General features: G+C 50.2%; 1 protein-coding gene across 6 annotated transcripts in view; it reads left to right on the forward strand.

The window, feature by feature from the left end:
* The first annotated feature begins 12,196 nt into the window (after positions 1–12,196).
* TMEM233 (transmembrane protein 233) overlaps positions 12,197–15,287 on the forward strand; it is a 64,063-nt gene continuing 60,972 nt past the window's right edge. For 2 of the 6 annotated variants that reach the window (XR_007911916.3, XM_008272318.5), the window contains exon 1: positions 12,197–13,010. Coding sequence is in view for 5 of the 6 variants with exons in the window: in XM_008272318.5 (XP_008270540.1) it covers positions 12,825–13,010 (186 nt within the window). In the remaining variant the exon portion in view is untranslated. The remainder of the gene's footprint in view (positions 13,011–15,287) is intronic. The other 4 variants (XM_089323259.1, XM_089323260.1, XM_070065987.2 and 1 more) reach the window with 2 other exon arrangements.

A 15,287-nucleotide genomic window follows, 5' to 3' on the forward strand; every position in this document is an offset into this window, starting at 1 on the left:
CATAACACAAAGGGGAAACAAAGGTAGAACTATATCTATAAGGTTGTGTTCAGCACAGATGTATCACAGTCTAGGCAACAGTTCCCCAATTCGAGAAATCCACAGATCACCTTCCATACGTTTGCCGTCTCTGACACTCCCTTTGCTACTTAATTTTTATTATACTGTATTTTATAGCTTAAAGTGTTTGAAAGAAAATTTTTATGTGACTACCACCACCTGAAAGCCACTTTATTTGCCAAAACTGGAGGCATACACAATTAGAAGCAAACAATGTTATTACATTCTGCCAGATACCATTGTCTTCCCAAGATTCTGAGCCTGAGGCCAACCCTCCCGTGCTAAATGAGAGACGAATGAAGAAGAGAGGGTTAAAAGCCTATTAGAACCCATGGGACAGTCCTGTCACCATGAATGCTCTGGTATTTGGCCAGTGGGAAGTGGATAACCGTGTAGAGACCCAATGAGCAAGCAGACTCAGTTCTACCATTCATTGGTCGTGGGATGCTGGCCGAGTGACTTAGCTCCAGTACCTCACAGGGAGATGGAAACAGGACTGAACAGGGTGCTGTGGCAGGTGCTCCCCACCTTCATCCAGGCCCTTGTGGGATCCCCTCCCCCTGAGTGTTGCCGGACCCAGTGACACGTTCATAACCAACACCCCACAGTGATAGTGATGGAATGTCCCTTCTGAGATGAGTTTGCAAAATCACCCCCCACCCGCCTATGTCTCTGTCTCTGTCTCTCTCCTCCCTCCCTCTCAGCTCTTGTCCTGGGCAAGCAAACCTCCATGACCCCACAATAAGAAACTAACGTCTCCCATCCACAACCAGCAAGAATCAAAGCACAAAACCCTCTGGAAAGGATGAGGGAGCACACTCCGTACTGTGGTTACGGGCGACAGGGATCCAGTGCTTGTGCGCTTTTGCTCTGAGATAGTTCAGAAGCTACAAGAAGGGGTATGGGAAGGGACACAATTTTTATCTTCTTCAGCTCCGAAGCACTACAATCAGTCACAGATGCCCGCTGTGAGGGTTATGGCCATTTGGTCATTCACCAGGCAACACGGTCACTTTACAGTCGGTGCACCTACCACAGCCCCTCCCTGAGGTGCTCCTTGAATTACACCCCCGTGGAGAGGCCATTCCAGTGCCCATCCACCCCTCTGTCTCCAAGGCCTACACGTGCATCTCGTGCATCCCAAGCACTGTCTGACTTCACCCTAGTCCTCCTGCCCACTCAGCTTACATCCTCACTCTCCACAGGGCTTCTCTCACATCCCACTGAGGCCTTCCCACATCATCCTGCCCAAGGCCCCCCAGCATAGGGATCTTTCCCAGGCTTTCGGATCACTAGTCCTGTCCGAACACCCACTGGGTATTAAGCTTGGTCCAGTCTTTGGATGTACGACCGTGGCCACCTCAAATCCCTTCCTTTGAGGAGAATTTTAAAATCATTTGTGCATTTTTAAGGAACTTGAAATATTTTTGCTTGCATTTCCTTTTTATTTGAAGGACGGGCCACTCCACAAACACAAGCTCCATGAGAGCGTGGACAGGGTCACTATTCTAACTCAGCACCGTTTGCACTGCTAGCACCCAGGACAGCACACGTAATGCTTTTGCACAGTGTTTGTGAGCGAATCAAGGAACAGATAATGCCTTCACTCCACCATGCTGGCCACCAGCTGACTGCAACCCATGGCTCTGAGTTAGGCTGGACTCTCTCCCAACAGCTTAGAATTTGGTTCCTAGACATAGGAGGATGAGAAGCTGGGAGCTGGGATGAGAAGACCCTATTTCCTTTTTTTGAGATTTATTTTATTTATTTGAAAGACAGAGTTACAGAGAGAGGAGACGCAGAGAGACAGAGAGGTCTTCTATCCACTGGTTCTCTCCCCAGATGACCGCAATGGCCAGAGCCGTGACGATTCGAAGCCAGGAGCCAGGAGCTTCTTCTGGGTCTCCCATGCAGGTGCAGGGGCCCAAGCACTTGGGCCATCTTCCACTGCTTTCCCAGGCCATAGCAGAGAGCTGGATGGGAAGTGGAGCAGCCGGGACTAGAACTGGCACCCATACGGGATGCCAGCACTGCAGACCAGGGCATTAACCCACTGCGCCACAGCACCAGTCCCAAGAAGATCTTATTTCCTATGGAGAGGTCCTCACACCTGCCCTGGCTTCCGCCTGTCCTGGGCCCTAAGTTTCTAAATCTTCCTGGAGTTCATGAAATAAATCATCCTTCCCATGAACTTTCCCTAGTTTCAATCATTCTCTGTATCTGACAACTGATTAATCCATATGACTGATTATCACAAAAGAATACTAATTGGGTCACACCCACATATTCAATAGGATGCTGCAATGCCATCCTACTTTTCTAATAATAAATCCCAGACCCATTACTGGAAAGGCCGTATGTGTGACAGTTGTTCTCACCTCTTCTATCTAATCTCCAGCCCTTGCTGGCCTTACTCCGTCTCTGGAGTACTATGAGTTCCTTTCTACCTCAGGGCCTTTGCACATGCTGGACCCTTTGCCAGCCATGCTCTTTCCTTAGCTCTTCAAATACCCGGATTCCTTAGGCATCAGGTAGCCCCTCAGATGCCACACCTCCAAGGAGACATTCTAAAGCAGTCACAGGGCCAGGCGGCCTCAGCTGGCACACTGGGAACATTAGAGGAAGGCTTACTTGGAAGGGACAGTGCAGTACGCCAGGAGCAACAGAGGGGCTGTTGTCCCTCTTCAACCCAAGGGGGAAAGGGCAGGGGCACTCTGGAATTCAGAAGGAGGGTTCCATGCAGAGAGCTGCCCTTAGAGCACTGGCGGCCTCCAACCCAGTGACTCACACAGCTCCAGGCAACTGAGCAAGAAGGCGGCCAGGGAGCAAACACCCTGACCCTCGCCTCCCTCCCTCCCTCCTCCTGCCAAGACTCTCTGCTGGCCAAATCCATCTGAAACCAGATGTCCAGGAGGCCCTTTGAAGTAGAGTTGCAAACTTCCCTAGTAAGAATTCCCCACTGTTTGAGTCACACGGTCTTTGTCGCAACTACTCAGCTCTGGCAGTTCAGTGCGGGCAAAGCCACAGACAACACCCACGGGGATGAGTGTGGCTCTGTGCCATGGAAACTTTACTGCCAGAACCAGCCAGCAGGCCATGGTTGGCTGGCCCCTCATCTAGAACAGTCACGCCAGGCTGCCGGGGCACAGGACAGGGGCCAGCAAGGTGCAAAGTGGCATCAGGGATAAACAAAATCTACCGATGCATCCTTTCACTTCCTCAAAAGTACTCCACTGGGGCCAGTGCTGTGGCCTGGTGGGTTAAGCCATCACCTGCCACACTGGGAGGGCTGGTTCGAGTCCCGGCTGCTCCACTTCTGATGCTGCTCCCTGCTAATGCGCCTGGGAAAGCAGTGGAAGATGGGCCCCTGCCACCTACATGGGAGACCTGGATGGAGTTGCAGGCTCCTGGCTTTGCCCTTGTCCAGCCCCAGCCATTGCAGGCATCTGGGGAGTGAACCAGCAGATGGAAGACCTCTCACTCTCTCTCTCATCTCTCCCTCTTTCTCAGTAACTCTACTTTTCAACTAAATAAGATAAATGTTTTTTTTTTTAAGTATTCCACTCCTCTAGGTCACTCTCACATCATTCTATTTCCTTTATCAGGAATTATAAGAATCCTACTTTTTTAATCCATAAGAATAGGAATCGTGGTGCTCTTACTTACCATTGTAACACCAGTACCGAAAATAGTACCTGATATGTAGTAGCCAAAGAAATGTTTTTCAAGGAATAAAAAGATAACTAATAGAGTATGATACCGCTTGAGAGAAGTCCAGAATCTCTGGTCTTAACAGGTGCACCACACACAGAAATTTAGCTCTCCCTGTCCAGGCCACACTTCAGTGCAATTCTTTTTTTTTTTTTTTTTTTGAAAGCCAGAGTTACACAGAGAGAGGAGAGGCAGAGAGAGAGAGAGAGAGAGAGAGAGAGAGAGGTCTTCCATCCACTGATTCACTCCCCAGATGGCCCCAAAGACCAAAGCTGCGCTGATCTGAAGCCAGGAGCTAGGAGCTTCTTCCTGGTCTCCCACACAGGTGCAGGGGGCCCAAGGACTTGGGCTATCCTCTACTGCTTTCCCAGGCCATAGCAGAGAGCTGGACTGGAAGTAGAGCAGCCAGATCTCAAACCGGCGCCCATATGCCATATGCGATGCCGGTACTTCAAGCCAGGGCTTTAACCCACTGCGCCATAGCACCAGCCCCTTCAGTGCAATTGTTACCTATTCCATTTCACTCTTGCTAACACCCTCTGTAGACCAAGCCCGCTCATCCATCACCCCCAGTGTGCCCACTGCCCATCACTCCAGAGTGCAGGCCCCTACATCAGCTCTCAGCCTTTCAGGTCCTAAGTGGTTTGGAGTTCAGATTCTTCCAAATAAATCAGTTTCAGGAGACCTCCCCTGCCCCCTGCCCCGCCCCCAGCACAGACAGCTGTGAATGTCTCCAGCTCATCTGATGAAGCCAAGCTGCCTTCCTGGGCAGGGTGGAGAGGAAAGGTAGACAGAATTCTCTGCCTCCTCATTTTTAACACAAAAATGCCTCCAGATCCCGAACCTTATCCAACAAGGGGAAAGCAGTTAAATTATCATAAAATTATTAAAGTCATAAAAAATGGCTAAGCAGAGAATCACAGTGCAGGAAGGGTTTAATGTAGAGCCTTAAGTTGTTTTTAAAAAAAAATCAAGATACAAAATTGTTTGTGCATTTTCATTACAAGTGTGTGAAAATTGAGCCTGGGTACAAGAACTAGAAGGAGCGTGACAATGTCAATGGCTCCTATATTGAGGTATGGGTGGTTTCTGTCTTTTTAAAAATTTTTATTTTCGGGGCCAGCACTGTTAACGCCCTGGCCTGAAGCGCCAGCATCCCATATGGGTGCCGGTTCAACACCCAGCTACTCCACTTCCTGTCCAGCTCTTCGCTGTGGCCTGGGAAAGCAATAGAAGATGGCCCAAGTCCTTGGGCCCTTGTACCCATGTGGGAGACCTGGAAGAAGCTCCTGGCTCCTGGCTTCGGATCGGTGCAGCTCTGACAGTTGCGGCCAGCTGGGGAGTGAACCAGCGGATGGAAGACCTCTCTCCTCTCTCTCTCTCTCTCTCTCTCTTTCTCTCTGCCTCTCCTTTCAAAGAAATAAATAAATCTTTTTTTAAAAAAAGTAAATAAATTTTTTTTATTTTCATCTTACTTGAATAGGGGAGAGAGAGAGAGAGAGAGAGAGAGAGAGAGAGAGAGAGAGAGAACAAGTGAGCTCTTTCATTGACTGGCTCACTCCCACAAATGCCTGCAACAGACTGGGCTGGGTCGGACAGAAGCTGAGAATCCAGAACTCCATCTGAGTCTCCCAAGTGGGTGGCAGGGGTCTAAATACTTGAGCCATGACCTGGTGCTGCCCAGGGCGTGCATCCACAGAAAGCTAAAATTGGAAGTGGAGCCAAGACTAGAATCCACGCCCTCTGATATGCGATTTGGGCATCCCAAGCAATGTCTTAACCCCTATCCCAAATACCCATTCCTGGGTGATTTCTTTCTAATCAAATATCGCGGGTGTGCATCTAACTCTCTTAGAACCTAGTTCAGATCCTGACACCTCCTCTTAGCTATAACACCTTGCACAGGTCCCTCTACCTGTATGATTGTAGCTTTCCTCTTTTATAAAGACACATCGTGAAAGTTGCTGTAGGAATTAAATGAGATGATGCATATAGGAAGTGAGTGCACACAGTAGGCACCTATTAGATGTGTGGTGATTCTGGAGGGTTGGGCCGTGTTGAGCAGTTGAAAAGTTCTTTACCTTTGTGAGGGAGAGGGGGAGAGGGGGAGATGGGGAGAGGAGGAGAGAGGGAGAGGGAGAGGGAGAAAGGGGGAGAGGAGGGGAGAGAGAGGGAGAGGGGGAGGGGGGAGAAGAGGGGAGGGAGAGGGGAAGAAGGGGAGAGGAGGGGAGGGAGAGGGGGAGAGGGGGAGGGAGAGGCAGAGGGAGAGGGGGAGAGTGGGAGAGGAGTGGAGGGAGAGGGAGGGGGGAGAGGAGTGGAGGGAGAGGGAGGGGGGAGAGGAGTGGACGGAGAGGGAAAGGGGGAGAGGAGGGGAGGGAAAGGGAGAGGGGGATGGGGAGAGGGGGAGGGGGAGGGAGTGGGGGAGGGTCTTCCATCTGCTGATTCACTCCCCAAATGCTCACAACAGTCATTTCTGGGCCAGACTGAAGCCAGGAGCCAGGAACTCCACCCAGGTCTCCCACATGGGTAACGGGGGCCCAGGCACCTTGGCAGGAAGCTGGATCAGAAGCAGAACTTGTGTTTTGTGCTCCTCTGTCCTGAAGTGGTCATGATCTGAGAAATTAACAGTACAGAATCTCTTCCCTCATATTCCCTTTCCCTTAGTTTTCCTCTTTTCCCTCCCCCTTAAGAGGACTAAAGTTGCTGGAAACTGGAAAGGTAAGTGGTTTTCTAGTAATATCAGCCAGAAAGACACTGTTCTTTTGTAGCAAACCCCTGGGACCACAGCAGTCACTTTATGACTGCCAAAGGCTGGTACTTGACACTAATGCAAAATTTGGCAACAAATCATTCGCCCTCTTACCATTTCCTAAAGATCAGGACTCTTTCTCTTGCATTTCACAGATGAGCAGAAAATCAATCTCTCCCCCCACCCCTTTCTTTTAGTTTGCAATCCTAGACAAGCTAAGATCAAAGACACAGATTTTCAGCACACACTCATAGATTCCGCATCGCCCCATGAATAGTCTACATTTAGGGGTCCATCTGACATTGGGAAGTCACTCTGTGAATCCATCTCATTTCAAGCTACTCATTTATGTAGTCCATTGAACTTGTGATGATTTCCTTGGCTTAAACTTTAATTGTGGGAACCAGTGTTGTGGCACAGCAGGTCAAGCCACTATTTGCAAGGCTAACAACCCACACTGGGGTACAGGTTAAAGTCCTGTCTACTCTGCTTCTGATCCAGCTTCCTGCTAATGTGCCAGGGCTCCCGTGCCACCCACGTGGGAGACCAGAATGGAGTTCCTGGCTGTTAGTTTCAGTCTGGCCCACACCTGGTTGTTGTGAGCAGTTGGGGAGTGAACCTGTGGGCAGAAGCACTCTGTGTGTGTGTGTGTGTGCGCGTGTGCGTGTGCGTGTGCATGTTGCTCTTTGTTACATCACCTTTCAAATGAATAAAAATTTTAATGTTGTTAATTTGGCCCAAATCTTCTAATACAACTTTCCAACTCTGCTCCTTCAGAGGCTGCCGCCTACCCAACAAGATCATGAATCACAAAGAAGTCAGCACAGTGCATTCATGGTTACAAATGATGTTCCTATAGCATGTTTCATCATCACCAAAAAAACACGATCAATAACCTAAGAGCCTAGTGATCAGGGCATGGTGACATAAATAACGATGCAACCAATCTTAATGAGAAGTTATGCAGACTATAAACATAGCTGCAAAGATTGGTCAACGGATAACATCGAGTGAGAAAAATAGGAAACAAAACTGCATTTATTGAAGAAAGATATTCACATGTAGAAAGGTGGTTGGAAGGAAACAGCTCCTTGTGGTTAAGGTAGTATCACTGGGTGATGCCTCTGCTTCTGTATGCCTTTCTTCATTTCCTCACCTTTCTAGAACTTTCTAGAACGGACATATATGGCTTTTACACTTGGAAATAAAAGTTCTTATCAAAGATCAACACAGAAAGTTGTTACATTGGGATCCAGAAGACTTCAATAAGCCTTTCCCCTTGTTGGACTTCTATTAGGAAGGTGCCTCTTCCTCTGTCTCATATTAAAGAGAGAAGGTATTGCCACATTATTAAGCAATCAGCCAGTAGGGTTCATCCAAGAGCAATAAACTGACCTCTCAAGAGAAAATTAGTGGAGCTTAGGAAATTAGAGCTGGAAACCCCAACTGAGTGATCTCACACATCCCTGAAGAATCAGCGCCATATACATTACACTTTCTGGTGTGGGCACTTTCTTTTCAATTTAATTTTAAATGTTTCAAGTGATCACAATTTCACTGCTACATTTTAGAGCAGTCAACAAGCTATTAATCCATCTTCCCTGAGATACCGAGAATATGATGGCTCCAGCAAACTTCAGAAATGTCCATCTGACTCTCACCTGGACCTGCCGGCTGAACAGCTTTCAGGTCTAATTCAGATCCTGGCACCCCTGCTTAGCTGCAGGACCTTAAACAAGACCCTCAACCGACATCATCTTAGGAGTCCTCATTTGTAAAACAGAAACCTCACCACCTATCTCACAAAAGTTGCTATAGGTGTTAAATGAGGTGATGCATGTAGAGTGCATTGAATGCACACAGTGGGTACTCATTAAATGTTTGCTGATTCTGGAGTATTGCATGGGTTTTCAACAATTGTTTTCCTGGCAGAGGAACAGTCTATCCTAAGTCAACAACTCCACCTTTTGCATTTCCCTTGACCACACTAGAAGGTAAGAGCAGATGGTACAGTGTATGACTTTGCAAAAGCAACATCCTATTTGGTACTCAAACCTCGGACTTAGTCATGCCAATGGAATTAACAAGCTTCAATCACAAAAATGGTTTGGAGTCCTCACTGGGCATTTTCACTGTAGACAAGAACTGGAATTGGAACACAGGCCATGGGGATGGGGAAAGACGACGAAGTGAAGAGTCCCATTTGAGATGGACTCAATCAGGTCAAATGAAGGAGAGAGAATAATGCCCCCACCTGGCTAACCTGCATGACCACATGCACAGAGTATTCATTCAGTGAACTATCTACGAGCACCTGCTGAGAGCCAGGTACCGTTCTGGGAGCAGGGACATCCCAGAGAAAGCCCTCTCTGCCCTGGTAGAGCTTCCTTACTGGTGGGGAAGAGAGTCAACAAATGAAGAAGCAAAGTAATTTCTGCTGTGGTAACTGTGACGTCATAAACAGGTACTGGGATGGAAAACAGGTGGATGGGGTCTACTTCAGCTACAAGGGCCAGAGAAGGCCTCTCTGTGCAGGTCTGTGGGGTGGGTGTGTGTGGAGAGATGAGAAGGAGCCCACATGGAAGAGAAGAGGGGAATTTCAGGAGGACGGAGCAGCAGGTTCAGAGATCCTGGTGTAGGAAAGGCTACGGTGTTTCAGAAAGGAAAAGGAGGAAGACGAGTGGGAGAGGAGGCCATTGGAAAAGTGGGTAGAGCTCACTGGCCAAGGGCGGAGCCTTGAGAAGCAAATTCTTGGGGAAAACAGGAGTCCACCTTGGCAGGTTGAGTTTGAGACACCTATAGGGGTCTCCAAACTCAATATCCAGCACTACTTCCTGAGAACCAGGCAAAGTATTTGGGATTTGAGGAATTGTCCGCTTACCTCAGAAACACAACAGAGGGGCCAGCGCTGTGGCCTAGTGGGTAAAGCCATCCTACAGTGCCCACATACCATATGGGTGCCAGTTCAAGACCCAGCTGCTCCTCTTCCAATCCAGCTCTCTGCTATGGTCTGGGAAAGCAGTGAAGGATGGCCCAAGTCCTTGGGCCCCTGCACCCACATGAGAGACCCAGAAGAAGCACCCAGCTCCAGCCATTGCAGCCAACTGGTGAGTGAACCAGCAGATGGAAGACCTCTCTCTCTGCCCCTGCCTCTGCCTCTCTGGAACTATGTCTTTCAGATAAATAAATAAATCTTTAAAAAAAAAATAAAGGAATCACAGCAGAGTGTTCTGGAAACACAGATTTCTTAAGCATCAAAAATACAGATTTCTGGAGTGCCAGGACATTCTAACTCAAGCAGGTCTTAGCCAAGACCTGGAAATCATTCTTCTCAATACTCCCAGGTAGTTCTGAGACATTCATTCAAGAAATATTTCTTGCATTCCTCTTATGTGTCAGGATATTTCTTTTTTAAGAATTATTTTATTCATTTATTTATTTGAATGGCAGAGTGACTAAGAGAAGAGAGACAGAGAGAGATCATCCAACCACTGGTTCACTCCCTAAATTTTCACAACAGCCAGAGCCGGGCTGGTATGAAGCCAGGAGCCAGGAACTCCGTCTGGGTCTCCCACAAGGGTGGCAGGAAACCAAGTACTTGCCTCCCAGGCCCATTAGCAGGAAGCTGGGCAAAAAACAAAAGGAGCCGGGACTCAAACTAGCACTCCAATAGGGCATGCAGGCGACAGAAGTGATGGCTTAACCTGCTACACCATCACGTCCACCCCCAAAACACTTCTAAGTGTTGAAAATACAGTTCTAAACAGACTTGAGAGCTTACAGTCCAGAGAAAGAACACATAGTGGGCCTGCGCCGCGGCTTACTAGGCTAATCCTCCGCCTGCAGTGCCGGCACCCCGGGTTCTAGTCCCGGTTGGGGCGCCGGATTGTGTCCCAGTTACCCCTCTTCCAGGCCAGCTCTCTGCTGTGGCCCGGGAAGGCAGTGGAGGATGGCCCAGGTCCTTGGGCCCTGCACCTGCATGGGAGACCAGGAGGAAGCACCTGGCTCCTGGCTTCAGATCGGCAGAGCATGCTGGCCGTAGCAGCTATTTGGGGGGTGAACCAACAGCAAAGGAAGACCTTTCTCTCTGTCTCTCTCTCACTGTCCACTCTGCCTGTCAAAAAAAAAAAAAAAAAGAACGCATAGTGAATAAATACATCACAATTGTGGAGCATGCTGTATACACACATACACACACACACATAAAGCTGATAAACTATAGAATTATGGGAAACTAGGCTAGATCATTTCAAAGAGAAGTTCTCTTTGAGGAAGTGATTTTTTAAAAGACTTATTTGAAAGTCAGACTTATACAGAGAAAGAAGGAGAGGCAGAGAGAGAGAGAGAGAGGTCTTCCATCCACTGGTTCACTCCCCAATTGGCCGCAACAGCCGGAGCTGCACCAATCCAAAGCCAGGAGCCAGGAGCTTCTTCCTTGTATCCCACATGGGTTCAGGGGCCCAAGGACTTGGGCCATCTTCAACTGCTTTCCCAGGCCATAGTGGAGAGCTGGATCAGAAGTGGGGCAGCCAGGATTTGAACCAGCGCCCATATGGGATGGTAGCACTGCAGGTGGCAGCTTTACCCGCTACGGCACAGCGCAGTCCCAAGGAAGTGATTTTTGAGCTGACAGACTAAGGAGTAATAAGAAGAGGCCATGTGACAGTCTGCGGGAAGCAGTATTCCAGGAAGAGGGAATAGCCAGTGGAAAGCCTTCACCGAGACCTGGGCAGATGAACGTTATCTTTCAGTTATTCCCACTTGATGAATCAGTGTGGGACACAGCCTGGTGGGAAGCTATGATTTCATCCTTGTGTGTTCAGCCAGCAAGTTACACTAAGCTTATACCTTGTGCGCCAGGCACTGCGCCAGGTGCTGACACAAAGATGAGTAAGACGGTCCCCTCTCTCCAGGGGTTTGCAGTCCAGAGAGGACGGCAGCAAACCAAATCAGCATGGCCCCATGAGAAAAGTGACAACATCCCAATTGGTGCAGGTGCCAAGATAAGCCAAGCTTTTGACTAATACAAAGTATAATGATGTAAGCAGTCGTCTTTATACAAAATAACATTATTTTCATTTCTCTGTGGTCCTGCCAGCTCAGAATAGCTGGGTGTTGGGTGGAATACTTGCAACAATGGATATCAGATTTGAAACACCGTCAAATTGACTACATTTACGTTCACTGAGTGCCCAGACTTGCCTGCCTTAACGTGCCATCTCACAGAGTCCTCACAACATTCCCACAAAGCAGGGACCAAGTTGTTTTTCTTTTTTTTCCAGATGCAGAAAAAGGGGCTCTTCTTAGGTCACCCAGCTTGGCAATATCCTAGCTCTGTTCGGGTTCAGAGCCTCCATTCTGGTCCACACAGCTGCTCAGGAGTGGCTTAGCTACTGATACCATTTGCTATCCTTACCTCAGTTTGCAAAGTGGATACCTCTCTGCTCTCCCCAGCCCAACTACGCCCTCCCCAGGGCTGCCTACACCCGCCAGAACTGCCTGCATTTCTCTCCAGGGGTCCTCCAGGTAGAACAGTAAAAAAAAAAAATAAATAAATAAATAAATAAATAAGAGGAAAGAGTTTCTGGCTCCCACATTGGGAAAATGGGGAGGCCACCAGGACTAGTGCTGATTGGGTGGTGCCCACTGGCTGGCAACCCTGGACTCCCAGCTCCTGAGTCCCAGTCGAATGAGGGAGGCAAGGGAAGAGGCCAGGGGTGAACACCTTGCTCCAGGGCAGCTCCAGTGGTTCCAAAGTCCAAGTAGAAGACAGACCCAGGCACGGGACTTGGGCCAACTGGGCTACAGAGATCAAAAGGAGTAGTAAGGCTGTGGGCACCTGCACAGGGTGAGTCCCGACCTCTCTGAGTGTGTTTAAATTCAGTGGCTTTAAGAATGAGCTGGGCACCTTCAGCCGGCCAGCTGGCCAGTGTGGAATTTAAAGGGCCTTCGCTTCTGGCTACCCTGATCCTCCTCTCCTCCGGACTTCGGGCTTCTCAGTGTGGGTCTGTGTCTCTGTCCCACCTGCCTGCCGCTCAGCTGCCTCCCTCCGAAGCGCCTCTCCCCAGTTTCTCAGGCTGACCGGCTGCCTCCACCACTTTTCACTCTCTCTTACTCCCTCCCTCCCTGCGGGTGAGGAGGCTTTTGGCCCTGGGCCCTGAGCGGGGCGGGTGCAGCCGGAGGACTTGAGAGGGGTGAGGTCACATCTCCCCGGAGCCCCAAGCCGCTGGCTGATCAGAGCCTCCCCAGGAGCCGGCGGCCAGAGCCCCAGACCGCGCTGACCCTGCCCTCGCCCGGCCTCCCCATGTCTCAGTACGCCCCCAACTCGGACTTCAAACGGGCTTTGGACAGTAGTCCCGAGGCCAACACGGAGGATGACAAGACCGAGGAGGACGCGCCCATGCCCAAGAACTACTTGTGGCTCACCATCGTCGCGTGTTTCTGCCCCGCGTACCCCATCAATATCGTCGCTTTGGTCTTCTCCATTATGGTGAGTGAGTCCGGGGGCGACCACGGCTGAGGTGCTTTGCGCACCTGGCGGGGGACCGGCGCGCTCCCTGCGGGCGCCCGCTCTCGGCTCCCGTGCGCGCTTCAAATTCCCTGTGCTCTGCACCCCCTGCTAAGTTCCTCTGGGACTCTCCCCGCAGCCGTCAGCACCGGCTCTGCGCCCTGGACCCAGAGCCCTGACCAAGCCTCTCCAAGGCTCGCTTCCCGCTGCTTTCCAGCGCCCCCCGTGTGCGCCCAATCCCAGCCCCGAGGGAGTTTCTCCGTGAGCTTGGCTGGGAGTGCGGAGGCTCTATGTCTCTTTGCAGCACACACGGAGCCACCTTGGCCACTCTTGGGTGGGGTGGGAGTGGGGGACTGTTCTGACATCCCTCTCCATCCTGGTTCCTCGCTATGGCCCAGGACGCCCAAGGCTGCTCAAGGCCGCTACAGCTCCAGGCTTTTCTCGGGCGCCCCTCACTTTGTATGGGGGCGCATCGTACTTCCTCCCGCATTTGCTGAACGTGGATCCCTTATTGCCAAGGATCCCCGGGCGCCCCTCGACCGCTCCGTCCTAGGCCCAGGACGCGCGCCGCGGCTCCCTCATAGGAACTCCCCGGCAAACCCCCAAAGAGTGAGACGAGCGCCCCCCGAGGCCCTCATCTTATTGACTGGAGCAGATGACCTGGGGTGGCAGCCCTGTCCCGGGACAACCCCGGCAGCCCCGCTCCCTCCCCCACCCGCCCGCCGCGCGCGCGCCGGGGGGAACTCCGCTCTGCGAAGCCCTGGAGGCCCCCACTCGCTTCCTGGGTGCCCTCGGAGGCTTGGGTTGGGTTGCAGGCCAACAGTCAATGGCGCAGCAGCTTCGAACCCAGATTTCTGGATTCAAATCCGAGTTCTGCTGCGTGACAGCTGGGTAATGCCCGGATATCACCGGCTCTCTTAGTAAGACGGGGGAAATCGCAGCCATAGTTCTTGGAGATGCTGTGAGCATTAATGACGTAGCTAAAGCGCTTAGAGCCGCACCCAGAGCGGTATTAGTGGAAGATCCTTGCTCTGCGTCACTTCAGGAGGGCTCGCTGCTCGCGGTTCACCCCAGAGCCCCGTTCTCTTTCCCTACACCTCTTTGCCCTAAGTACTTGGCTGCATCCGGTGTCTCCCACGACTCAACCTCGTGGAAAAATGGAATGAAAAGATAAGTATATTTGGGTGCCAAAGGTTTTGGAAATCCATGCAGTTTTTTCATACTACCCAATTTCTAAGAACTTTTTGTAGACCCCTCATACATGTGAATTTAAAAAAAAAATTGTACCCCAATAAATTTCTTTTCATTCTGTTTTCCGTTGGACTTCTGGAAGCATTTTCATATTTTATTGTTCCATAGGCTTCCTGTCTGTGTCCCCTTAGAGGATATGAGCTCTAAGAGCACAGGGCTGTTTGTCAGTTGTGTTGGTTGCTGTGTCTTCAACATCGAGGGAGAACCTGGTTGGTGCATGGTAGATGCTTATTTAAATAATGAAATGAAGGTGTGCCTGAATGGACGGGGTTAGCGGATCCTCCCGTCCGCAGCACGCTGCTCGCTCTTCCCAGGGCCAGATTCCTTAAGGTCAGCCAACCCATTTCCTCCCTTCCCTCCGCTCCCCTGATACCCGCCGGTCCTGGGTTTTTTGCAGAAAGGTTGGAAGCGATACAGCAGCCAAGTTCTCCAGGCAGCCGCAGATTCTGCGGCTGGCACCGGTGCCCGCACTCTACCCTGGTTTATTAATGAAGCAGCCAATTCATCCTTCTTCCCAGTGCCACTTAGAAAACTGCCCACAAAGATGATTTCCCTCCTTGCTCTGAGATGAGCAAACGCTCCAGCTGGTAGTGACAGGCTGGATACTAATGATGCCACTTGGTGTGCCTGCTTTTTCTAACCCCCAGTCCATTTTCAATAGTTTCATAGCAACAGACCACTCTATTGTCAGGACACAGACACTGGAGGTAGTAAGCTGACTCTGAGAACGTGTCATACCCTTGTAAAGCCTTAGTGTGTTCTATAAAATTGGAATGTGAAAGCTGTTTTTAAGTTGAGCAAAATTGTCATAAGGATGAAATGAAATAATACATGTCAAGCCCCCAGCCTTGTGCAAGGTATATGCAAGAACTGGCAGAGAGACAGGTAGGTTTGGAGACATCACAGGTCACACGTGAAAACAAACACAAACAAAAAAAAACATGGAACAGGTTAAAATCCAAATGCTAAAAAGTGCATCTTTCTCCCTCCTAATTGCATACCTCAAAG

This window comes from Oryctolagus cuniculus, chromosome 21 (genome assembly GCF_051225735.1).
Source record: "Oryctolagus cuniculus isolate XC-2025 breed Fujian yellow rabbit chromosome 21, ASM5122573v1, whole genome shotgun sequence".
NCBI lineage: Eukaryota > Metazoa > Chordata > Mammalia > Lagomorpha > Leporidae > Oryctolagus > Oryctolagus cuniculus.